The 27,990-nt window shown below is 42.3% G+C and overlaps 1 protein-coding gene across 1 annotated transcript in view; it reads right to left on the bottom strand.

Moving 5' to 3' along the window:
* FREM3 (FRAS1 related extracellular matrix 3) overlaps positions 1 to 27,990 on the bottom strand; it is a gene marked incomplete at both ends in the record, with an annotated part of 59,358 nt that overhangs the window by 16,096 nt on the left and 15,272 nt on the right. Inside the window, 3 exon segments of the mRNA XM_080936634.1 lie at positions 9,081 to 9,206; positions 9,429 to 9,652; positions 14,771 to 14,921. Coding sequence (XP_080792760.1) covers positions 9,081 to 9,206; positions 9,429 to 9,652; positions 14,771 to 14,921 — 501 coding nt within the window.

The following is a 27,990-nucleotide window of genomic DNA, read 5'->3' as shown; positions in this document are numbered from 1 at the left end:
GTGGAGGAATGCCAAGGCACTGAGGTGGAGAGGGTGATTAGAAGCAAGGGCACCTTTGTGAAGACAAGTAGAGGAGGAGGGGAATGGGAGCGGAGTCGGGGAAGGGGATAAAATTTCAAATGTAAATACAGAGAGTATCTAATAAAAAATTTAAAAAAATGAAACATGCTTTAAACTTACTATGGACATCCTTCTGTAACTCCCCTTTTATGTGACATTTTATCTGTGAGGATTTTATAAAGAGCTTTTGTCTAAGAAGCTATAAAAAGGCTGAGAAAAGAAATAAAATGTGGCAGTTGGGGCCCTGCTTCATCTACCAAATATGTGTTGTGTGTGTGCATGTACAATATGCATATATGCATATGTCTGACGGTCTATATATATGTACATACATATGTATGTAGGCACATGTGTATGTATATAAGTTTGCATGTGTACTTGTGAAATAGATGAAAATGGTGGTCAGTCCCTGCCAGTGTTTGTGTGTGCATGACTTTCTATTCTTTTTTCCCCACTAACCTCTTAAAAGTTAAAAGTTCAGAGTTTCTCGCTGGCTCCAGATAATTAAGTTTAGTTCCATCAGCAGTGCTGACCCCATAAATCGCTCACCGCTATAAGTGGGGACCCTCATAGGCTGCTGTTAGCATTGACTCCAATTGCCAACAACATATGCACTCCCTCAGTTACCTAGACGCCGGTGGACCCTGACAGCCAGGTTCACCATGTGTGCTTTATTTTAGGATCTTGTTCAACTGGATAAAGGCAATCATTAATAACTTACAACACACTTAGTTTCAGGCTGCCTGGAACCACAGGATGACTCAACATTACTCCTGCTCCTCTGGGTTTATGGTTTGCTATTCATTGACTATTTCTTCCAAAAAGAGTAGTTTCCTAACAAGAAAGTGGCAAATAAATAAGAAAAGATTGATGAGATTTACTTTGCGGACAATATTGGGCCAAGAACTATCTAATTAGCAAGTTTTTATACAGAGTATCATTAAAACCAAAACATTTCACTGAAGAGCAATAAATGTTAGTTGGACTGGTTGTATCTCCCAGGGGACATTTGTTAATGTCTAGTGGCATTTTGAAGACTCACAGCTGGAGCTGGTGGATGCTCCCGGATTCTAACATCTAGAGGCCAAGGATGTTTACGTAATATCCTACAAACAATGAATTCTCCTCTAACCTTGAGGACAGAGGATTTGACAGTCCACATATCATTTATCTTGAGCTGTTCAAAATCAAACATAATGACAAGGCACTTAAGATATAGTTTGAATGTTTTCATGTTTTTGTATGTATATTCAGAGATGGATAATCCTGTGGCCTCTCAAGGGATTGGGGAGATGGCTCAGTGGGTAACAGCACTTGCTTTGCAAGCAAGAGGACTTGAGCGTAAACCCTCAGTGGCCATGCAAAATGACAAACACGGCTGTGCAAATCCTGTAACCCCAGTTCCTGGAGAACAGAGATTGCTGGATCCTAAGAGCTCACTGTCCAGACAGCTTTGCTGAAACGTGAGCTTCAGGCTCAGTGAGAGACCAGGCAGCCCTTTCTCTCCTTCTGGGTTCTGGGGTTCCAACTTAGGCAGTTAGGCTTGAGTGGCAAGAGATTTTACCCTCTGAGCCTCCTTGCCAGCCCTGGCTTTATTCCTTTTTGGGTTTTGAAGGGTAAAAAGAAAATTAGGTGGGCAGAAGCACTCCATGAGGAAGTTATCTTGCCCCTCCTCTTCCTCCTCTTCCTTCTCCTTTTCTTCCTCTTTCTAAAATCTGTTTTTTTTTTTCTGTTTTTTTCAAGACAGGGTTTCTCTGTTGCCTTTATTACCCTGGAAATAGCCTCTGTCTCTTGAGTGCTGGGACTAAGGGCATGAGCCACCAGCACCCAGTGAAGTCCTTCTTTCTTGCCAGCTAATTACAGGGGCATGCACTCAATTCCAAAAAGCCCACCATGTCTGTGAAAGATCACATGAGCCTTATGCAGAAAGTGTTTGGTGGCCTGGAAGTGTAACAAATGCACTTTTTAATGTACACCTTTAAACCATACTTCTTCCGGTATAATGACAATCATTGGTTGTCACTTGGCTATATCTGGCATGAACTGCAATCCAGAAATGGAGGGCATACCTGTGATCTGGATCTTAAGACAGGGATACACACACACACACACACACACACACACACACACACACACACATATGGCATACATATGGCACTCACAATCATCAGAGGGCCTCCCAGAATTCAGTGCTCTGTTGAACCCGGGACAGCAGTTTGGCAGAGCTCATGGAACTGCTAAGCTAGATGGGATCCACCCATTGCTCTGCTTCTGGAGATGAACTAGGAAGCTGAGAGAAGAGCTTTGTGAATCAGCTGTCAGAGGTGGTGGTAGTGAGATGGGAGTTGCCTTCCTGGAGCAGACTCTTCTGTAGAATGTGACTTCCCATTCTGTCTCCACATCGGAGAGGTGTTCTCAGAAGACCCCATTCCCAGTTGTCACATAATGCAGAATGCCTGGCACGTGAGCCTGGACTCTACACAAGCACTTATTTTCTGGCTTGTAGTTAAAACAAGGAAACACAATGAACTCAGATCTTTCCCTGGTGCACAGAAACACAGTGTGTACATAAGAACATCTGACCCTTGTGGAACTGTGGGAACTGTCAAGTCTCACAAAAAAGGCCGCTGTGGCCCTTGTCCTCACTCCTTCCCAGTGGATGGAACTTCAAGGTGGACTTTTGAACATTTTCAAAAGTTAAAATATAGGTTTAACAATTAATAGTTAGAAATAGTTGAATGATTGAGTGGACAGTAGACATATATCTTATTAACAACCCAGAAATACTGACTGTGGCTCTGGGTATGTTACAGTTTGGGAAGACTCCCAAGGCCATTCCATCCAAGGCTTCTGTTTGTCTTGCACTGTTGGTCTCCAACATGAAATTTTGATTGTCAACTTGCCTGGAATTAGAATAATCATGGAAACAAGATTTGTCACATTCTGTGACAGATTAGAAGAATCCTTCCAGTCTTCATCTTCGCCCCATAGCTGTGCCACAGCATCCTCCCTCCCCCCAATCCTGCCCGGAGAGATGGTCTCCCAGGAGGGCTCTCACTCCTAAGATCACAGGCTCACAGGCTCACAGGAGAGACAAGCTACGGTCAGAGACAGAAAGACCAACTAACACCAGAGAAAACCAGATGGTGAGAGGCAAGCACAAGAACCTAAGCAACAAAAACCAAGGCCACTTGGCATATCAGAACCCAGTTTTCCCACCACAGCAAGTCCTGGATATCCCAAAACACCAGAAAAGCAAGATTTGAATTTAAAAATTATATCTCATGAAGAAGATAGAAAACTTTAAGAAAGACATAAATAACTCCCTTAAAGAAATACAGGACAACACAAGTAAGCAGGTAGAAGACCTTAAAGATGAAACACAAAAATCCCGTGAAGAATTACAGGAAAACACAAACAAACAGGTAAAGGAATTGGACATAAGCAACCAGGATCTAAAAATGAAAACAGAAACAATAAAGAAATCACAAAGGGAGACAACTCTGGAGATAGAAAACCTTGGAAAGAGATGAGGAAACATAGATGCAGGCATCACCAACAGAATACAGAAGATATAAGAGAGAATCTCAGGGGCAGAAGATACCATAGAAAACATGAACACAATAGTAAAAGAAAATACAAAATGCAAAAATCTCCTAACCCAAAACATCCAGGACACAATGAGAAGACCAAATCTAATGATAACAAAGTATAGCAGAGAGCAAAGATTCCCATCCTAAAGGGCCAGTAAATATCTTCAACAAAATTATAAAAGAACAACTCTAACAACAAAAATAACTAAGATATTCCATGACACCAAATCAACAAAACCAAGAGCTGGGTCTCTGAGAAAATTAACAAGATAGATTAACCAGAGGGCACAAAGACAGTATTCAAATTAACAAAATCAGAAATGAAAAGGGAGACATAACAACAGAAACTGAGAAAATTTTAAAAAGTCATATGGTCCTACTACAAAAGTCTATAATCACCAAAACAGGAAAATCTGGATGAAATGCACAATATTCTAGACACATATCAGGTACCAAAGTTAAATCAGGATCAGAAAAAAAAAAAAAAAAAAAAAAAAAAAAAAAAAAAAAAAAAAAAAAAAAAAACATCTAAACAGTCCCATAAACCCTAAAGAAATAGAAGCAGTCATCAAAAGTCTTCTAACTCCCCACCCCCCCCTCCAAAAAAAGCCCAAGACAAGATGGGTTCAGTGCAAAATTCTATCAGACCTTCATAGAAGACCCAATACCAATACTCTTCCAACTATTCCACAAAATAGAAACAGAAGGAACACTCTTATATCCTTGTAGCACTTTTATCTCAAGTTTAGTTGGATCAAGGACCTTCACATACAAAATTAGATACATTGAAACTAATAGAAGAGAAAGTGGAGAAAAAGCACACATAGTCACAGGGGAAATTTTCCTGAATAGAACACCAATGGCTTAGCTCTAACATCAACAATCAACAAGTGAGACCTCATAAAATTGCAAAGCTTTTGTAAGGCAAAGGACATTGTCAATAGGACAAAATGGCAACCAACAGATTAGAAAAATATCTTTACCAATTCTACATGTGATAGAGGGCTAATATCTAATATATATAAAGAACTCAAGAAGTTAGACTTTAGACAACCAAATAACCTTATTAAGAAATAGGGTGCAGAGCTAAACAAAGAATTCTCAACTGACGAATATGGAATGGCTGAGAAGCACCTAAATAAACGTTCGATATCCTTAGTCATCAGGGAATGCAAATCAAAACAACCCTGAGATTCTACCTCACATCAGTCAGAATGGCTAAGATCAAAATCTCCTGTTTTAGTAGATGGTGGTGAGGATGTGAAGGAAAAGGAACACTTCTCTATTGTTGATGGGGTTGTAAGCTGGCACAACCTCTCTGGAAACCAGTCTGGTTGTTCCTCAGAAAATTGGACCTGAGGACCTGGCTATACCACTCCTGAGCACATACCCAAAAGATGCTCGGACATATAACAAGAACACATACATGCTCTACTATGTTCATTGCAGCCTTATGTGTAATAACCAGAATCTGGAAAGAACCCAGATGTCCCTCAATAGAGAAATGGATATAGAAATTGTGGTACATTTACACAATGAAGTACTACTCAGCTATTTAAAACAACGACTTTATGAAATTTTTAGGCAAATGGATGGAACTAGAAAATACCATCCTGAGTGAGGTAACCTAGTCACAAATGAACACACATGGTATGTAGTCACTGGTAAGTGGATATTAGCCTGAAAGTTTAGAATACAACATACAATTCACAGACCACACAAAGCTCAAGAAGAAAAAAGACCAAAGCATGGATGTGTCAGTCCTTTTTAGAAGGGGAACAAAATACTCAGGGGAAGTAGATGGTGGGAGGGACTTGGGAGGAAGAGAGGAGGGGGAGGGAAAAATGTAGGGCAGGATCAGGTATGAGAGGAGACAGGGATGATATACAGAGGGTCTGGAATTTGAACATAGGTGTGTAGCAATGGAGGATGGGGAACTGGGGATAGCCACCAGCGAGTCCCAAATGCCCAGAAACAAGAGGCTCCCAGGACCCTGTAGGAATGAGATTAGCAAAAATGTCCAAAAAAGGGGAGGGAGAACTTGTAGAGGTCAGGCAAAGACCCAGGTGAGGGATGAGGCCACCCAAACTTCTGAAAATTTTAGCCCAGATTTGCTCTTATCCAAAGAAAATACAAGGACAAAGTGTGGAGCAGAGACTAAAAAAAAAGGACACCCATAGACTGTACCACCTGGGGATCCATCTCATATGCAGCCACTAAACCTAGTCAATATTGCTGATACCAAGAAGTGCTTACTGACAGGAGCCTGATATAGCTGTCTCTTGAGAGGCCCTGCCAGAGCCTCACCAATACAGATAAGGATGCTTGCAGCCAACCATCAGACTGAGTACAGGGACCCCAATGGAGGAGTTAGAGAAAGGACTGAAGGAACTGAAAAGGTCTGCAACCTCATAGGAAAAACAACAATACCAACCAACCAGACTCCCAGAGCTCCCAGGGACTAAACTACCAACCAGTGAGTTCACATGGAGGAACCCATGACTCCAGCCTCATATGAAGCAAAGGATGGCGTTGTCTGGCATCAACAGGAGGAGACCTTAACTGTAGAGGAATGCCAGGGCGGTGAGGTGGGAGTCGGTGTGTGGGAGGGGAGCATCCTTATAGAAGCAGGGGCAGGGGGACTAGGAAAGGGGGAAACAGGGAAAGGGGATCACATTTGAAATGTAAATACATAAGATACCTAATAAAAAAGAAAAACAAACAAACAAATAAACAACTCCCCCTCAAATAGAATAGTTTTAGAGAAGTGGAAAGACCCACCCTACATGTGGGTGGTGCCGTTCTCTGGGCTGAGGTCCTCGACTCCATAAAAGGAAAAAGAAGTGAGTACCTACTTTCTCCTCTGCTTCCACATGGCAGATGCAGTGGGCTGTCTCAGGCTTTTGCCTCTGGCCTTCCCGAGATGGGCTATACCCCGGGAGTATGAGCCAAACAAACCTGTCCTCCCCTCTCGGTTGGTCTTGGCAGGCAGTGTGTCATGGTGAGGAAGTAACTAGCTCTTATTTCTGGAGTCTCCTCACCACTACTTTCAGAAACAGATGTGGAGGTTCCATATTTAAGCTGTTAGCATTTTTTCTAGGCTCAGCCCCACAGTTTCCTAGCCAGGTAGGAGTCTGTTATAACATGGCTGTTTGGCCCCTGCTTCTCTCTCTCTCTCTCTCTCTCTCTCTCTCTCTCTCTCTCTCTCTCTCTCTCTCTCTCTCTCTCTCCCTGTCCTCTCTCTGTCCCCTCTCTCCTTGTGTTTCCTCTTCCCTTCTTTCTCCATCCTCTCTCTTTCTGTCCTGGCCCTTCCCCCCTCCTTCTCTATCCCCTCTCTCTGCCTCTACTCCCTTCTCAATCCCCCTTCCAATGCCCCCAAATAAACTTCATTTTATACTAGACGCGTCGTTTGGCTGGTACCTCAGGTGGCGATGCCTCAGCACGGACCTTCTCCTGCATAACAACACTTCAAAACAAAGTAAGAGATTTTGTTTGTTTGTTTTGTTTTTTTTTTTTTTTTGTTTTTTTTTTTTTTTGAGGACAGAGTAGGAAGAACTAAATCTCCACTGTCAGTATATCAGCAACAGGGGTGGATTTGAAGAAGGTTGTATGACTTGACAGACAGTGGCTGAACCATACATAAAACCATACATAGTACAGGGCTGGGGAGATGGCTAACAGTGATTGCCGTACAAGCCTGAAGACCCAAGTTCAAATCCCAAAACTGGAACACAAGCACCTCAGTGTGACCGTGTGTCTATAACTTCAGCACTGTGGAGGCCCGAGGCAGGGGCATCACTGGGGCTTTAGCAAGTGAAAGAGCAGGATATTTTATTCTGGGGTCACAATGGCCCAGGGAAACAGATGGAGGGTGAAGGAGAGCTTTATCCCGACACATCACATGAGACCGGCAGGAGTCGGCTGCTACCCCACTCTCAATCTCGTGTCCCACCATCAACCCTAGTAAAAATTTATTACCCTGATAGTTATCAGGCTACCCACCTTGTTTGACCTTACAAGGTCCCCCTCTCCTCCTACAGTCCCCGAATATACAGATGAAGCATCTTCCACTGCCCTTTTCCTGGCCAGTGGTACACAGCACACAAACCTTGCCCAGAGACCCTGGCCACCTCTCCAGGGGCATAAATGTCTCCTTTCTCTCCAATATGCCCGAAGCTCACTGCTGACAGACCCTACCTACCCCTACCCACACCCTGCTTAGCTTCTCTTGTACCAGTCCAGCCTGGTGTGCAACGGCCTTGACTACCCTGAGGGGCAGAAGCAGACACCAGCTGCCATTTGATATCATTCTCTGCTTTCCATATGCCCATGGGTACATACAACTACACACACACACACACACACACACACACACACACACACACACACACACACACGCACGCACACGAGTTCATGAACCCTATACATAAATAAATACCTACCCTACCCTCAGCTCCCAGAGCACCAGGATCCCTGAGAACTCAAAAAACTGAGTCCCAGATCTTCAGTAATCAGGACAAATTGTGAGGACTTGGCCCAGAACTCTCAGCTTCCGTACTTTTCATTTCCTTCTCACTTAGGAACAACCATGGTGTTTTAACCAATCACATAGGGCAGCCCTTACCTCTTTCAGCCAATCACATAGGACAGCCCTTACCTCTCCCAGCCAATCACATAGAACACCCCCTACCTCTCTCAGCCAATCACATAGGACACCCTGTATCTCTTTCAGCCAATCACATAGGACAGCCCTTATCTCCGCTCCAGCTTCCCCACACCATCATCTGGAGTTGAGCCACACTTGACACCTTCCTCATCTTCCCACTACTCAGTTTTCCCGTTCCCCCGTCTTTGACTCTCTGCCAAACACATGAGGCAGACTTCCTTGCTCTAGCTAGAGCTAAACAAAAGCTTCTTATTCCCACGAGGGTGGTATTCAATGAACCTAAGGGGTAAGATGCAGGAGAGTTAAATTTTCTCCCTGTACATTTGGAGAAGCCACAAAAAAATGGGACCACATCTAGATGCTAGCGAAGTTCAGATCTCAAGGTCAGAGGCTACGTACAGTTGAAAGATTGACAGGAAGAAGACAGAGTGACATAGGCTATTTCACTGTGTTGCTTTGAGGACACACAGACGGGTAAAGGTCTTGTGCCTTGCTTATATTTTCCATCAGCAAAACATTGAGAGGCGGCGTTCTCCCAATGTTGAATATTTACCTCTGTTTAAGGGAGACCATATAGCCGGAGGCACTCAGGGGACCTGAGCAAAGTCAGGTAAGGCAGGAAGCTGCAGCTCACAGCTGGTGGCTGAGCCTAGTAACGGATGCTCTGCCCTCCGCCTCTCCTACATCCCGAACCACCGCAACCCCATTTTAATAGTCCTATTGCCATGTGCACTCCCCCCGACCCCCACGGAGTCTCAGACCTGGACAAGTAGACCAGATGACGGTGAGCTCCTGGCTTGTGTCTCCAGATCGTCTTACAGGAACTAGAAACTCCCCAACAGCCTCTGCCAGTTTGTATTCTGCCTTCGGAATGTAAACTGTTGACTCTAGAAAAGACCAGAGAAGACTTCAGCAGGATTAAAATACCAGGTCCATGGTATTTAGTCACACCTACTCAGAAGTATGCGGCCATTGGCTCCTGTGTTTGCAACATGAATAACTGTATCATTTATGAGAAGGGAGAGGTATTTGTTATTAAGTAAGAAGCAGGAAATTTGAGTTTAGGAGATCCCCACTCCCTTCTCCTGTATTAATCATGTGTGGCATACCATCTTCAGGATCTACAATTTCAACTGTTGCCATCTCTGGAAATTCCAGCGCAGCCATGTCAGGTTCAGAGAGAAGGATCTGGAAAGTTTCTGTGGTCTCATACTTAGCGTCGGGTATAAGTCCCACCCTCCATGTGGCTGTAGTCTGGTTGGGACTGAACTGGACCAGTGTAGGAGACTTTCCTTTGAAATCCTTATTTTCTTCAGCAGTGTCTCCTTTGGTTCTAATACCTAAAGAAAAGCCAACACAATCCTCAGGGTTTGACAAAATATTTTCCCCTTCGACATGTTTCTATTGTTGACAAGCACAGATAACATAGTTGTTGCTTTTGTTTAGTGTCTGGAGAAGATATTTATGAATGTTGTTCCCAGCTACAAGAGCCAGCAGAAGTGAAGTGAGTCTGGAGGAAACCAAGAAGAGAGGAAGGGAGAGAGGGAGGAAGAGATAGAAGGAGGGAGAGAGAGAGGAAGAGATAGAAGGAGGGGGAGAGAGGGAGGAAGAGATAGAAGGAGGGAGAGAGAGGAAGAGATAGAAGGAGGGTGAGAGAGGGAGGAAGAGATAGAAGGAGGGGGAGAGAGAGGAAGAGATAGAAGGAGGGAGAGAGAGGGAGGAAGAGATAGAAGGGGGGGAGAGAGAGAGGACAAGGTGTAGCTCGGTGCTGGAGCAACAGCTAAGTATGTGACAGGCCTTGAGCTCCACTGCACACAGACAAACTACTGTTGGAAAGCTGGAGGGAGGGATGACGGAAGGATCGCTGCGATGGCTTTATCTTGTTTGTTTGTTTTAGCATATATTAACGCATGAACTCTGATTGGTTAAATCTGAGTATTTGAAGAGGAGTGAGAACTTCCAGCACGCAGGAAGCTCACTGTTTAAATCGAACAGAGTGGAACATGAGTCCTGTGGAGGCTGGGGCTGCTGTTATCGAGGTGTGCCAGAGCTTGATATACAACAAATATATATATATTTGTCCTCAATAAATATCACTGAGAGAATCTAGTATGAAAACTTCAATTTCTGCTATTATGAGTAACTATCTAATCCTATCTATCTATCTATCTATCTATCTATCTATCTATCTATCTATCATCTATCTATCTATCTATATATCATCTATCTATCTATCTATCTATCATCTATCTATCATCTATCTATCTATCTATCTATCTATCTATCTATCTATCTATCATCTATCTATCTATCTATCATCTATCTATCTATCTATCATCTATCTATCATCTATTTATCATCTATCTATCTATCATATATCTATCTATCTATCTATCATCATCTATCTATCTATCTATCTATCATCTATCATCTATCTATCATCTATCTATCTATCATCTATCTATCTATCATCTATCTATCACCTATCTATCTATCATCTATCTATCTATCATCTATCTATCTATCATCTATCTATCTATCTATCATCTATCTATCTATCATCTATCTATCTATCTATCTATCTATCATCTACCTATCTATCTATCTATCATCTATCTATCTATCTATCTATCTATCATCTATCTATCTATCTATCATCTATCTATCAATCTATATATCTATCATCTGTCTATCTATCTATCTATCTATCTATCTATCTATCTATCTATCTATCTTTGAGACAGTGTCTCACATAGTCCAGACTATGTCCTCTAACTCTCTATGTAGCTGAGTATGCATTTGAATTTCTGACCCTCTTGCTTCCATCTCCCAAGTTATGGGATTATAGGCATTGTTTTATTTACTGCAGTGGCTCCAAGCCAGAGCTTCCCATGTGCTAGACAGTCACCCTTCCAATTGAACCTACCCCATGCCTGTTTACTGACTTTCGATTGTGAGATAATTTTTAGCAACTTTTCAGATGGTTAGATCCCTAATAATTAAAGTGGAGAGTTAGGGACTGATTGGAGTTCTTCTAGGAGGTAGGAATTAGTAACTTATGAAGGAAACTCATCAACAATAATAAAAGCAACAACTCAGTAATATGTAAAAGAGCCAGTGTCAGACTCATTGAAGCGCCAGAGCTGGAACAGGAGCTGGACTTGACACTTTCTTTCCTTCCTTCCTATAGACCTTGTAGCTTGCTGCTCGACCCAGTCTGAGTGGTCTGAGGGAGTCAGGAGGACTTCCAGGAGTGGCAGATTGAGGCACGTTAGAGGTTCCCTTGAGGCAGCAAGAGGTGGGTATTACAGTTGTGTCTTAGAATTCCTGCCAGAGTAAAGCCAGCAGTCTGCTGGAGAAGTCAGACAGGAACACAAAGGCTTCGTCTGTGAGCCAGAGGATGCAAGCGCTTTAAGAATGCTGGTTTAGGTGTAAGAAAAGGACTCCTGAGTATCTGTTTAACACAGCCAGGTGCTTACACACACACACACACACACACACACACACACACACACACACACACAAAAGCTGGAGTATAGAAATTCTTCCTGACATATTAATTCAATCTCATAAAGAGGTCTTGGGTGACAAATTGCAGAAGCCAAGTTCTACAAGAGAAAAGAGACTTACTTCAGCTGAAGGTCTTGGCAGCCAAGCCAACCACGCAGTGATGAAAGGACCTGAGGTATGGATGAAGCTGGCAGACCTAAGAGAAGTCTGTTCCTAAAGCCTCCTGTATAGCTCCTTTTCCTGATTAGCTACTTTTCCCTGCCTCATGTTTCCTTCCTGCCGCCCCCTTCACTTGTTTTAGTATGTTGGCTGGATTCTAAGCCTGTTTGGAAGGCTCTTCATGATCATTTGTAAAATGAACAACCACAAAAAAGGCTGGGTGTAGTGGCGTCTTTGATCCCAGCACCTGGAGGTGGAGGCAGAGGCAGAAGGATCTCTGTGAGTTCAAGACCAGCTTTATCTACATAATGAGTTCTAGGATAGTCAGGGCTATGTTGTAAGATCCTGTCTTGAAACTGCCCATGTAGGAAAAACTGATGAAAACAACATACCCTTGTTTGATTCCTCGAGAGATATAAAGGCAAAAATGACTTCAGTAGGTTCTGGTAGCAAACAGGGCTGTGAAAATGTAGTGGGTTCTTAGAACAATTATTATTAATTATTAATGATGACAATTGGGTCCTCTTTGTCACCCCTGCCTATGTGTTTACTCCAAAGAGCTATGTTTTGCTGGTAGGTGTTTGTAAAGTGGAAAAAATTTGACAATGCACATGTCCTTAAGCAAGTTATAATCTCAGCACTGGGGTTAAAACAATTATACATAATCAAGTAATTAAATTTAAAGCAGCAATTAAATAGAAAATAATATTTCAGAAGAATAGCTAGAACTAATGTATTAATATATGACAATATATTATTCTCCACTTAAAGGCAATTTTAAAAGAAGTTCATTGCAGCTTAATTCATAGTAGACAGAAACTAGTAAAAAACCTAGATGTGTCCCAAGAACATCTACATTTATACAAAGGAGTATTGTTCAGTTTTTTTTTTTTTTTTTTGGAAATAAAGGACATCCTGAAATTTGTACCTGAATGGAACCAGAAAAGGTCATCCTGAGTGACATAGCCCAGACTGAGAAAGAGCAATATGGTATACATGCACTGGTAGGTGGACGTTAGCTGTTAGGCAAATGATAGTCATGCTATAGTCCACAGACCTGGAGAAACTAGGTAAAGAGGAGAGCTCCGGGATATACACACGTCACCTCGGGAAGGAGAAACAGAGTAGATTTTACTGATGGGCTGGGGTGGGTGGGGCCGGGATTGGGAGGTATTTGGTTGTGGGATGGGGGTAAAAGGGTAGAAGGAGAGAATTGAGGGAGACAGCTGGAATTGGGGGACATTTGGGGGACAGTTTGGAAACCTAGTGCAGTAGAAACTTTGTGGACTCTATAAGCGTGACCCTAGTAGGGATTTCTGGTAATGGAGGACGCCGAGTCTGAACGGGCCATTTTTTGAAGCTAGGCAAAGCTTCCAGTGGTGGGACTGGGTTCTATTCAGTTGAGTTGTTGGCTGATGGGATCACATGGAGATCTGCAAACAACTCAGGCTGATCCTAGGACAGAGGTCAGTGTCTGGAAGCTGACAGCAAGGCTCTTGCCGAGGACAATATCCACACAGCTCACGGACTGTAGAGAGGCCATCTGGTGCCTGCATGGAGTCCTTACTCTTACGGTCTAGTCTCTTTGGTGAAGGGAGATAGCCCCAGGCTATGGAAAGAGGAACCTTGACATCAAACCAGCAGCAAAACCCCGGGCCTATAATCTGTCCTGCCTGCAAGATGTGCTGGGGTAATGGTGGCACAGATGTGGGAGTGGCCAACCAATGTTTGGTTAACTTGAGGACCACACCATAAGAGGGAGCCGGTGCCATACTGGTTAGTTAGGAATTGAAGACTGGATAGCCCAGAGACCTAGGGCAGAACCAACCATGCCTGGGGAAAAAAATCAATTGGCTCCCAATAATTAAATGATTTATAATGATATTCTGCTATACTCATAAATTGGTGTCTTGTCTAGTTCTCATCCGAGAGGCTTCTTTCAGCAGCAGATGGGAGCGAGTGCAGAAACCCACAGTCAGACATTATTTGCAGAGTGTTTATCGGGTCCCTTTTTTGGAGATCAGGAAACCCTGGAAAGTGGGGGCAAAACGACTGTGGGAGCCAGAGGGGATAGAGGACAGCACTGAATGAACTAAGCAGGGCTCACGTGGACTCAGACTTAAGCCACAAGCACGTTGCCTGTGTGGGTCTGCACCAGGCCCTCTGCATGGATGCTGTGCTGTTAGCTGTGTATTTTTGTTGGACTCAAAACAGTGGGAGTAGATGTGTTCCTGACTCTTTTGCCTGTTCTTGAGACTCTTTTCCTCTTATTGGGTTACCTTGTGCAGCCTCAATGTGAGGGCTTTAACCTGGTCTTACTGTACCTTGTTTTGTCCTTTGTGGCTGTTGTCTCTCGGAGATCGGCTCTTTTCTGAAGAAAAGATGGAGGGAGAATGGATCCGAGGGTATGGGAAGGTTGTGGGGAGCTGGGAGGAAGTGGAGGGAGAGAAAACTGTGGTCGGGGTATATCGTATGAGAGGAGCAATGGAAAAACATTTGGGTGAGCTGGGGATTGTGGGGAGGCTGGAAAATGTCTAAATTTTCCTGGAGTTCTTTGAATTACAGAAAAGGAAAATAATACAGTCTGTTAGAACAAGGAAACCGTACAGAGAAAACAATCACAGCGTATCAGCTGTAGCTTCTCCTGTAGCACACACAACAGTTTTCCGGTAACTTCTGTAGGTATTTCCATCAGTCCAGCCACTGACTCTCCTCTAGTCTGCTCCCTGGTGGGTGTCTGAAGCCCGCACTTCATGTCTGTACCCTCTTGTACCCAAGCTACTTATGAACGACAGATGTGCTTCCAAGGTATCCCCTGCATGTGAGGGTCACTTCTAAGAATGGGGAATCTTCATTCACAATGTAGTACTCTTTCTCCAAAGAAATCCAAGCCCAGCTTAGATGGAAAGGCTGATTCATTAACTGGTTTCCTCCTGTAATTATGAGAGGTAAGGAAGGTATGAGCAGAAACGATGAAAGGAATAACGGTAGGGACACATGTATTGTTTTATTTTTCTAGAAAGGAAAGGTTCTTTGTTTTCTAGAGAACATCATAAAGTCTTAGGGGAAGAATACTATAGATTGCTGGTCACAAGTTAGATACTCAATACATGTCAGTCATTTTCATCAGGGTTTTTATTTATTTAGTTTTAAATTTTTATTTGTGTATGTGTGTGTGGTGTATGTGTGTGGTACATGTGTGCACGTGTGTGTGGTATGTGTGTGCATGTGTGGTGTGTGTGGGTTTGAGTGTATGGTGTGTGTATGTGTGTGGGTGTGAGTGTATGAAGTTTGTTTGAGTGTGTGTACGTGTGGTGTGTGTGTGTGTGTGTGTGAGTGCATGGTGTGTGTATGTGTTTGAGTGTGTGATGTGTATGTGTGTGTGTGTGTGTGTGTGTGTGTGTGTGTGTGTGGATATGCACATGTAGGTGAAGGTGCCAGTGGATGCCAGAAGACATCAAAACACATGGAATTACAGGCTGTTGTGAGCTTCTCGACTTCCATCATAATTTTAAAGGAGCACAGACTTGATTTCCACCAGGCTATCTACTCTTAGTAGAATATTTCTTTTTTACTAGTAGCAGGATCATTTGTATTTAAAATTTTCTACTAGCTATAAGAACAGCCTTTACTTTTATCCCAACATTTCAGTTCAAAGCAGTTTCTCCTCCCTTTGCAAAGTGTTCAGTTTCAATTCGTACTTCTCTCTGCCCAGTAGCCAGCCAAAGCATTACTATTTATCATGCTAGGATGTTAGTTTGCTTATCCTGGAGCAAGTAAGTAACTGTGAAAGTGTTCCTTCCTTGGGCTAAGCTTATCAATTCCTGCGGATCGGCCTCTAAGGCAAGCCGGTGCTTTCTGCAAGCCCTTGCTTGTTGTGTGGCTGCCCATCAGTGCACTCTGAGAGAAACAAGAAATGTCAGCACTGTGCACTAAGAAAGCCTGCATGTCCAGACATCAAGAGGCGTTTGCATCAGTGTGATAGAAGGAAGAGACAGAAGAAGTTGAGAGGGGTGAGTTAACGTTTCCTCCCCACTGTCTATCCTGGGAAAGGCCACCCGGAACTCCTATGGTGTAGGTGGCAGTGCTTCCTGGGAGCAGACACCTCCGGCACAAGGCCAGACCCAGCCCAGTTCCATCAGGACTGGGCACTGCCATCAGAACTCACAGCCTACCCAGGAGGCAAACACCCAGGAACAATCCCCCTCTGGAGAACAAGGTCCCACAGACCCACAGGAGAGACAAGCTCCAGTAAGAGACAACAAGATCACCTAGCACCACCTATAACAAGATGGCAAGAGCCAAGCACAAGACTCTAAGAAACAGAAACCAAGACAACCTGGCAACATCAGAACCCAGTTCTCTCACCACAACAAATAGCAGATATCCCAACTCACCAGAAAAACAAGATTTAGACTTAAAATTTATACTTAATGATGATGATGGAGATCCTTGAGGAGCAACATAAATAACATACTTAAAGAAGTACAGGAAAACCAGGAGAACACATGCAAACAAGTTGAAGCCCTTAAAGAGGAAACACAAAAAACACAAAATCACTTAAGTGCTAATGAAAAAGAACTGAAAACAGAAATAGAAACAGTGAAGAAATCACAAAGAGAGACAACCCTGAAGTTGGAAAACCTAGGTAAGACATTAGGAGTCATAGATACAAGTATCACCAACAGAATACAAGAGATGGAGGAGAGAATCTCAGGAGCAGAAGATACCACAGAAAACATTGATTCAACAGTCAGAGAAATTGCAAAAATCAAAATGCTTCTAATCCAAAACATTTAGTAAACCCAGGACAGAATGAGAAGACTAAACCTAAGGATAATAGGTATAGAAGAGAGTGAAAACTCCCAACTAAAAGGCCCAGTAAACATCTTCAACAAAATTATAGATGAAAATGTTCCTAACCTAAGGAAAGAGATGACCAAGAACATACTAGAAGCCTACAGAACCCCAAATAGATTGGACTGGAAAAAAATTCTTCCCGACAAAGAATAGTCAAAGCAACAAATGCTCAACAAAGAAAAAATACTAAAAGAATTAAGAGAAAAAACTGGTAACATATCAAGACATACCAATCAGAATTATACCAGTCTTTTCAACAGATACTATAAAAGCTAGAAAAATTCTGGACTAATGTCATATGACCTTAAGAGAACACAAATATCAGCTCAGCTTACTATGTCCAACAACACTCTCAAGTACCATAGATGGAGGACATATTCCAGGACAGGCCCAAATTTACACAATATCTGTCCACAAATCCAGCCCTACAAAGAAAATAAATGGAAAACTCTACCGCAAAAAAAGAAACTTCCCCCTAGGAAAATTAAGAAACTAATCCTCTTGCAACAAACACCAAAGAAGAAAAGCATACAAACATAACTCTACCGGTAAAAACAAAAATAGCAAGAATAAACAATCACTGTTTCTTAATATTTCTTAACATTGATGGATTCAATTCCCCAATAAAAAGACATAGACTATCAGACTGGATACCTAAACAGGATCCAGAATTTTGCTGCATATAGGAAACTCATCTCAGCCACAAAGACAGGCACTACCTCAGAGTAAAAGGTTGGGAAACAACTTTCCAAGCAAATGGTCCCAAGAAACAAGCCAAAGTAGCCATTCTAATACTGAACAAAATAGATTTCAACCAAAAGTCAAAAAAGACAAGGAAGGGCACCTTTTACTCATCAAAGAAAAAAAAATCTATCAAGATGAACTCTCAATCCTCAACATCTATGCTCCAAATACAAGGACACCCACATTCATAAAAAAAACCCTACTAAAGCTCAAAGCATATATTGCACCTCACAAAATAATAGTGGGAGACTTCAACATCCCGTTCTCATTAATGGACAGATCATGGAAGCAGAAATTGAACAGTGACATAGTGAAACTAACAGAAGTTATGAACCAAATGAATTTAACAGTTATCTATAAAATATTTTATCCTAAAACAAAAAATTAGGCCTTCTTCTCAGCACCTCATAGCACCTTCTACAAAACTGACCATATAGTTGGCCACAAAACAGGCCTCAATAGTTACAAGAACATTGAAACAATCCCATGCATTCTATCTGTTCACCATGGACTAAGGCTGGTCTTCAATAACAACAAAGACAGCAAAAAACCCACATACACATGGAAGCTAAAGAATGCTCTACTCAATGGTAGCTTGGTCAAGGAAGAAATATAGAAAGAAGTAAAAAAAATTTTTTAGAATTAAAATTTGAAGGCACAACATACCCAAACATATGGGATACAATAAAAGCAGTACTAAGAGGAAAACGCATAGCTCTAAACACTTCCAAAAGGAAACTGGAAAGAGCATACACTAGCAACTTGACAGCACAGCTGAAAGCTCTAGAACAAAAAGAAGAAGATATACCCAAGAGGAGTAGATGGCAAGAAATAATCAAACTCAGATCTGAAATCAACCAAATAGAAAGAAAAATCTATACAACGAATCAACAAGACCAAGATCTGGTTCTTTGAAAAAAATCAATAAACCAGACTAATTACAGGGCACAGAGAGAGTATCCAAATTAACAAAAATCTGAAATCAAAGGGGAGACATAACAACGGAAACTTAATAAATTCAAAAAGTCATCAGATCCTACTGTAAAAGTCTATACTCAACAAAACTGAAAAATCTTTAGTAAATGGACAATTTTATAGACAGATACAAGGTACTAAAGTTAAAGCAGGTTCAGATAAACCATCTTACCAGCACTCACAACACCTAAAGAAATAGAAGCAGTCATCAAAAGTCTCCCAAACAAAACAAAACAAACAAACAAACAAAAGTCTAGGACCTGATGGGTTTATCATAAAATTCTATCAGACTTTCATAGAAGATCTAATACCAATACTCTCCAAACTATTCCACAAAATAGATACAGAGGCAATACTACGTAACTCATTCTTTGAGGCCATATTACGCTCATTCCTAAACCATACAAAAACTCTACAAAGAAAGAGAACTTTAGACCAATTTTGCTCATGAACGTTGATGCAAAAATACTCAATAAAATTCTTGCAAAGCAAATCCAAGAACATATCAAAACGATCAATCACCATGATCAAGCAGGCTTTATCCTGCTTCAATATATGGATATTCATCAATGTCTTCCACTCCATAAACCAACTCAAAGGAAAAAAAAACATGATCATCTCTCTAGATGCTGAGAAATCATTTGACAAAATTAAACACTCCTTCATGTTAAAAGTCTTGGAAAGGTCAGAAATTAAAGGCTCATACTTAAACATAGTAAAAGCAATATAGATCAAACCAGTAGCCAACATTAAGCAAAATGATGAGAAACTTTAATCCATCCTACTAAAACCAGGGACTGGACAAGGCTGCCCACTCTCTTCCTACCTATTCAATATAGTACTGGAAACACTTGCCAGAGCAGTCAAACAGCAAAAAGAGGTCAAAGGAAATTGGAAAGGAAGAAGTCAAAATACCACTATTTGCAGATGATATGATGGTATACTTAAGTAACACCAAAAATTCTACCAGAGAACTCCTACAGCTTATAAACAACTTCAGCAAAGTGGCTGAAATAAAATTAACTCAAACAAATCAGTAGCCTTTCTCTACTTAAAAGGGCAAACAAGCTGAGAAAGAAATTAGAGAATAGACACTCTTCACAATAATCAAATAATATAAAATACCTTGGTGTGAACATAACCAAGCAAGTGAAGGATCTGTATAACAAGAACTTCAAGTCTCTGAAGAAGGGAATTGAAGAAGACCTCAGAAGATGGAAAGATCTCCCATGCTTATTGACTGGAAGGATCAACACAGTAAAAATGAACATCTTGCCTAAGTTGATCTACAAATTCAATGAAATCCCCACCAAAATTCAACTCAATTCTTCATAGAGTTAGAAAGGGCAATTTGCCAATTCATTTGGAAAAACCGGGAATAGCAGAAACCATTCTCAACAGTAAAACAACTTCCGGGGGAATCACCATTTATTACCTCAAACCATATTACAGATCAATTGTGATAAAAACTGAATGGTATTGTTAAAGAGAGAGACAGATAGATCGATCAATGCAGTAGAATTGAAGACCCAGAAATGAACCCACATCCCTATGGTCACTTGATCTTTGAAAAAGGAGCTAAAAACATTTAATGAAAAAAGGACAGCCTCTTCAACAAATGGTGCTGGTTCAATTGGCAGTCAGCATGCAGAAGAATGCAAATTGATACTTTCTTATCTCCTTGTACAAAGCTCAAATCCAAGTGGATTAAAGACCTTTACATAAAACCAGATACACTGAAACTAATAGAACAGAAAGTGGGGAAGAGCTTAGAACACGTAGGTACAGGGGAAATTTTCCTGAACAGAATACCAATAGCTTATGCTCCAAGATCAAGAATTGACAAATGGGACCTCATGAAACTGCAAAGATTCTGTAAGGCTAAGGACACTGTCAAAAGGACAAAACAGCAACCAGCAGATTGGGAAAACATCTTTACCAGTCCTACACCTGATAGAGGCCTAGTATCCAATATATACAAAGATCTTAAGAAGTTAGTCTCTACAGAATCAAATAATCATATTAAAAATGTGGTACAGAATTACACAAAGAATTCTCAACCTAGGAATATTGGATGGCTGAAAAGCATCTAAAGAAATGCTCAACATCTCTAGTCACCAGGGAAATGTAAATTAAAACAACCCTAAGATTCCACCTCATGTCAGTCAGAATGGCTAAGATCAAAAACATAGATGACAGCAGATGCTGTTGAGGATGTGGAGAAAGAGGAACACTCCTCCACTGTTGGTGGAGTTGAAAGCTGGTACAACCACTCGAGACATCAGTCTGGTGGTTCCTCAGAAAATTGGCCATAGTTTTAATGGAAGACCCAGTTATTCTACTGCTGGGCATATCCTCCAAATATGTTCCAGTATATAACAAGGACACATGTTTCACCATGTTCATAGAAGCCTTATTTATAACAGCCAGAAAATGGAAAGAACCCAGATGTCCTTCAACAGAGGAATGGATACAGAAATTGTGGTACATTTACACAATGGAGTACTACTCAGCTATTAAAAATAATGTGTTCATGAAATTCCTAGGCAAATGGATGGAACTTAAAGCTATCATCCTGAGTGAAATAACCCAATCACAAAAGAAAACTCATGGTATGTACTCACTAATAAGCGGCTACTAGCCCAAAAAGCTTGGAATACTCACAAAACCATCTACAGAACTTATGAGGCTCAGAGAGTAAGAATGCCAGAAAGTGGATGCCTCAGTCCTTCTAAAGAAGGAAGAATAAAATGTTCATTGGAGAAAATAATGGGACAAATAGAGGAGCAGAGATTGGAGAAAAGATTATCCAGAGACTGCCTCAGCCGGCAATTTACTCAGTATGCACCCAATAAACCCAAGCGCTATTGATGATTACAAGAAGTACTTACTGTCAGGAACCAGATAATGATGCCTCTTCAGAGCCTCTGCCCAAGTAGTACAGATACAGCTGAGCATACACGCAGCTAACCATTGGACTGAACAAAGGGAACCCAATGAAGGTGATAGAGAAAGGACTGAAGGAGCAGAAAGGGTTTGCAACCTCATGGGAAGAACATTATCAACCAACCAAATCCTCCACAACTCCCATGGAGTATAACAAAAACCACTGAGCACATATGGAGAGACCCATGACTTCAGTTGTAAATGTAGCAGAGGACAAGAGTGTCTGGCATCCATGTGAGAAGAGACCTTTGGTCTAGTGAGGGCACGTTTTCTTAATGTAGGGGAATGCCAAGGCACTTAGGTTGAAAGGATGATTGGGAGAGGGTGCACCTCTGTTGGAGAAAAGTTGATGGGGAGGGGGTAATGAAAATAGGGGGAGGGAAGGGGATAATATTTGAAATGTAAATACAGAAAGTATCCAATCAAATAATAATAAAAATGAAAAAATTCCTCTGTGTAGCAACAACTTGTATAATTTGTAAGATGATTCTTAGATTACGTCTTCATTTCCACCTAACCTAACAAAGGCACAAAATAACAATTTCTTCATCTTGCAGTGATGGGAATATGAACTCAGGACTTTGTTCCTTTGAGGCAAATTCTCTACCATTGAGCTATATCCTTCTGTACACAGTGAGACCCATATCTTCACAGTTCTCACTGAAAAGTGAGTAAAATACATCAAATCTTCATTCAAGTACTGGAGTCTCAACAATGTCACTTACTGGAGTCAGCTCTCAGGTTACTTGCTTCTTGGGACCTCGGTGTCTCATATCTCATGGGGAGGAAGAACTCATTTTCAGGCTTAATCCCCAACATTTTTGTGACCCATCTTAGTATGTGACACTGTCATTATTGGCATTTAGAAAAACATTAATTTAGTGTTTCATTTAGACAAATTATATTACGTAGTGTGAGCCCAAGGGAACTTGACAAGGGAAGTGTAAGCTTTAAGTTCTCTGGTGGTCCAAACCTGAGGCAGGAGAATGAACTGTCTGACTTGTGCAATCCTTGTCCTGGCTGCGCAGTGCTATTGTGTTTCCCACTCCCACGATCTCCTGTGAAAACCCAATTCGTAACAAGCACTGTGAATGCCAGCAGTGGGGAGCTTGATGTTTGACAAATTAGGTCCCTGTGGTTCTGTGACCACGCTGCCTTGCAAAGCCTGCCATATGTTTGTTCTTTTCTTCCACCTCTTACCCCTCTCACTGCCTCTGCAGAGAAATGTGAAATTTGTCATGGACACTGTGCTGGGGCCTAGCTTTGAAGATGCATGCGTCGGGTCATTGACAATGCTTTCCTGGGTCATGGCTTACCTGCTGTCTCCCAACATGGTAGCACCCTCACAACACACAGCTGTCCACGTACTGATCTTGTTCTTGTTATGGGGTCGATTGCAGGTTTTGTGTTGGTGCTCATAGCTAAGTCACTGGTGATAAATAGGGCCCCACTAAGTGCCTTTGTGGTGGCTGAATGCCTCCTGGAAAAACAGTCTTGCATGTGGATGAAAGTTTAGCATGGGCAGGTAATATAATGGGCAACAATGTATCCTCAGTTTGGAGAAGGGGAGAGAAAAGCCATTTCCTTTGCAGCATGGAGGCAAGCTGCATGGTGGCAGGTGTCCACATGGTAGGGAGGGGACCTTTAGAGAAGAGGTAAAGTCCCCCAAAGTGCCAGGAAAAGCGTGCTTAGTTCTGATCAGCACCCAAAAGACAGGAGAGAAGACATGGAAAGTTTTCCACATTTCTACTTAGGGGTCAGGACCCAGGCAAACACCACTTGGCTCACCTTGGAATCGTGTGGTGAGGGTGGGGCTTCTGGGAAGAAAAGTGTACTACCATTGGCTGATCATTCCTCCTGCCTCTTCGGCATGATATAAGGTGATTGTGCCTCCCTAAGGTCCCATAGCCAGGCCGTTGATCCTGTTCACCTGGGAAGCTGGGACTCACTCTCCACACAAAACAGATTTCCCATTATGTTGACCAGGAGGTTCCCTCTGTTGAGGCCCGTCTTGCACAAACTCCCACAGCATAGCGGTAGCCATTTTGTTTCAGGCCGGCCAGCTATTCCATATTGTAGCTGTAATACACCTGCCAGTCACTGACACAGAGAAATAATGACTCAGAGCAGGGTCATGCTGATCACATATCCTGTTATTTTGTGTGTTAATCTTATGAAATTCCACACAGGTCAGTGTGAACTGTTGTGTCTAACATGGCTTAAGTCAGAACTGACCACTGGGCAGCCCTTCCTGCACCTGCTCGTTGAGATTTTTGTATACGCTGACAGAGCAAGATATTCAGGATAGTAGTTCAGCCCTCAAATTCCAAGCTATGGCCCTGATCAATCAGTCTTTGTGTGTGTGTTCAATAAACTATCCATGTCTGACTGAAATCAGTGTTTGTATGGCTTGTGAGGTGTCTCCTGGACCTCAACACCTTAATGGGCAAGAGAATTATTTATAATATTTCTTGCTTTGAAAAGGGTTTATTGCCATTAATGCTTTGTTAAAGTATATTAATTTTTCTTTCTTTTTTATCAATTAACTCCTTTTATTGGAGATATATATATATATATATATATATATATATATATATATATATATATATATATATATATATATATATTTGTTTTTTACATTTCAGATGTTATCCCCTTTCCCAGTTTCCCCTCCATAGCTCCCTATCCCATCCACCCTCTCTTGCTTCTATGAGGCTGACCCCACCCCTTCCTGCCTCCATGCCCTGACATTCCCCCACACTGGGGCATTGAACCTTGGCAGGACCAAGGGCTTCTCTGTCTACTGATGCCCAACAAGGCCATTCTCTGCTGCATGTGCAACTGAAACCGATGTTGATTTTTTTCTCACCAAGATTTTCTTAGGCTCCTGACACTCATGCTGGCTTTCTGTTGTCAGATTTGGAAGTTCATGATAGAAAAAATAATTTTAAATTGATTAAATTTAAAATTAAATTTATTAACTAAATTAACTTATTTAAATTACATTTAATTAATTAAGTTAATTTATAGTGACAAATGTATGCATGTCTTGTTTTATGAAGACAGAGCTGGTGACAGTGTGGCGTTTGATTCTTTTCTCACTGAAAATGTGCTGCTCTGATTCCTCTTTGCTTGGGTTTCAGAGCTCACTAAATTGTTAAAGGGATATTTTCTACAGTGGGCACAAGGAGAACAGCCAGAATACACTAACTAATGTTGTGAAACAACATGGCGGTGTTGCATTTATGCATTCTCTTTTTAAAATAGAAAGTGCTTTTTTCTAATCATTGGAACGACCTCTGTAAAGCATGTAGATAAGAAAATGTAATAAAGAGAAGAGCAATAAAAGAACTTATGATTCGCTATTGCTATTATGAGCTAATTTTACTATTCCTGTATATATACTGAAGAAAATTTCCTCTTCTTCAACATTAACACTGACAACACACACATACACACATATACACATATACATAAACGAGTGTACCACACACATACACACACATACACATACATACATACACACACAGGCACACACATACACACACATACACACACATATACATACATACACACACAGGCACACACATACACACACACATACACACACAGGCACACACACACACACACACATACACACACACACACACAGGCACACACACACACACACACACACACTTCATGAGTACAATGGCATAGGAAGAAGACAAAGAAATGTGCCTAACCGTATGTTTAATTGGCATGGTTCAGAGCTTGAGAAATCTCTGCCCCACCAGGGGCTTTCTTGGCAATCTTGAGTATCATGAAACTTAGCTCAGTATTAAAAAGAAGACGGAGGGCTGGGAACACAGCTCAGCGGTAGAATGTCTGCCCTGGGGCGCTTTGAACAGGAATGATGCCCATAGGCTCTGAGATCTCAATGTGTGGTTAACCAGGGAGTGGCACTATTTGAAAGGATTAATAAGTGTCATCTTGTTGGAGGAAATGTGTTCCTGGGGGTGGACTTCTCCAGTCATCTGTGCCTGTACGCAGCCTTGCTCCCCACCACAGACCAAACCCCAGGACTGTAAGTAAGCTCCAGTTAAATGCTTTCTTTTTGGCTGTGGTCAGTCTAAAGAAACTGGGTGATAAAGAGGTCCCAAGGGAGGATTCGCAAATCTCACTCAGAAGGGAAGTTAAATGGTCATCGGAAGTAGACGAAGAGAGGGAACTGGGTCGGAGAGGAGGGGAGGAGGGGAATGGAGATGACAGACAATCAGGTGGGAGGGGGGACAAGAGAGGTCTGGGTGTCAGAATGAAAATCAGCACAGAGGCAGGGGAATCTCTGGGACTGGCTGGAGGCCTGGAATGGGAGAGGATATGGGGAGTCTATGGGGTGACCCTAGCTGAGATTCCTATCAGAGAGGGACATAGAGACTAAAGTGCCACCCCCTGTAGCCAGGCAGGACTTCCAGAGGAGGGAGGGGGACATAAATCCACCCACAAAACCCTCAACCCCAAATTTGTCTTGCCTAAAAGATGTACAGAGATAAAGATGGAGCAGAGACTGAGGGAACAGCCAATCACTGACTGGCCCAACTTGGGACCCAACCCATGGGAGACAGCCAAACCCTGACACTATTAATGATGCTCTGCTATGCTTGCACACAGGAGCCCAGCATAACTGTCTCCTGAGACGCTTCATCCAGCATTAGATGGAGGCAGATGCCGAGTCCCACTGACAAACATCAGTCGGAGCCCAGGGAATCTTGTGGAAGAGTAGGGGATAAAAGTGAGAAAGCCAGGCTGGAGAGATTGGTTAAGTGGTTAAGAGTGGCTCAGTGGTTAAGAGCACTGACTGCTCTTCCAGAGGTCCTGAGTTCAAATCCCAGCATCTACATGGTGACTCACAACCAACCATCTGTAATGAGATCTGATGCCCTCTTCTGGTGTGTCTGAAGACAGCTACAGTGTACTTATATGTAATAACTAACTAACTAACTAACTAACTAACTAACTAACTAAATAAATAAATAAATCTTAACAGAAAAGAGAAAGAAGTGAGAAATCCAGAGGGGACAAGAACACCACAAGAAGACCCATAGAATCAACTCACCTGGGCCTGTGGGTGCTCACAGAGCTTGGGCCACCAGCCAGGGAGCATGCAGGTTGGCTGTGCTTAGGCCCCCTACAAATTTGTAGCAAACATGCAAGCTTGTTCTCCTAACAAGTAGAGCATGGGTTGTCTTGGCCTCTGTTCCCTGGCATTGGATCTCCTTCACCTTACCTGCACTGTCTTGTTGGGTCTCAGTGTGAGAGGACTTGCCTAGTCCTTTTGGGATTGAATGTCCCAGGGTGAGGTGGTACCCAAAGAGCAGCTCCATTTCTTTAAGGGGAAGGAGAGAGGGTAATGGGAGGAGGGATTTTTAAGGATGGGGCTGGAATGAGAGGAGGAAGTCTGTGATCATGATATAAAGTGAATGATGATGATGATGATGATGATGCATGGCTGAGGTCATGGTATCTCTTCACAACAATAGAACACTAAGGCAGACCTTAAGTTCAGCTCTCAGCAACAAACAGAAGCATTTCCTCCTCTTATCTTGGGATTAGAGAGATGGCTCAGAGCATTGTACAGAGCACTTGTTGTACGAAGACCTGTCTTTGGTTCCAAGCACCCACATCTGGCGGCTCATAAGCATCTGTACGTTCAGTTTCAGGGAGCTGAGGTCCTCTTCCTGCCTCTTTAGGAACCTGCTGCATGTGGTTCACATATATGAAGTAGGCACATATGCACACATAAATAAATCTTTAATTAAAAAGGAGACTGAGAGTTTACACGGAAAGAACTCGACTTTGAATTCTTCAAACCATAGAAACCATCGGAACACAGACCGTTATGTAGCCGGTTTTGCGGTACACAAGTATCATCATATTTACAAATGTGTGAGAGGAAGAGAGACCCTCACACTGAGGGGCAACTATATCAAAGGGCCGTCCAGTGCATTTTGATATCTGTTACTTCACTGAGATGTAGCAGAGCAAAAGGAAAATGGCACAGATGATTGTGAAGCAATCAGAGAACTGGACAGGCAATGTCACCCGGGAACAGCTCAGCCCTCAGTGCTGAAGCCTACAGGGCAGGCACGTGGATGCTTCCTCCTCCTCCGCACCCACTCCGACAAAGAGGAGAAGCAGAGCGGAGTTACAGAGGCGAGAGAGTGAACACCGCACAGTGCTGTGGAACAGCTGTGGCTTGAAGCTGATCTTACACAGTCACGTCAGTTAAGTGTAGATTCTGAGGACTAAATCGCTAAACTCATTTTTCAGTCAGAGGAAGGAAAACACACAAACTTTGATCTCTGCACAAATGATCGCAGTGACAAATTTAACGCAGGACAGCTGTGCCTCCTCCTCATCCTTCTACGGGCCTTACGTGTGCTGATTTTCTTTATGCGTGTGTCTGGCACGGGTTCCTCTCACTGCTGTCTGCATTGT

This window comes from Micromys minutus (assembly GCF_963924665.1).
Source record: "Micromys minutus genome assembly, chromosome: 24".
NCBI classification, from domain to species: Eukaryota; Metazoa; Chordata; class Mammalia; order Rodentia; family Muridae; genus Micromys; species Micromys minutus.
The sequence above is the reverse complement of the archived record's forward strand: the minus strand, read 5'-3'. Positions and strand labels throughout refer to the sequence as shown.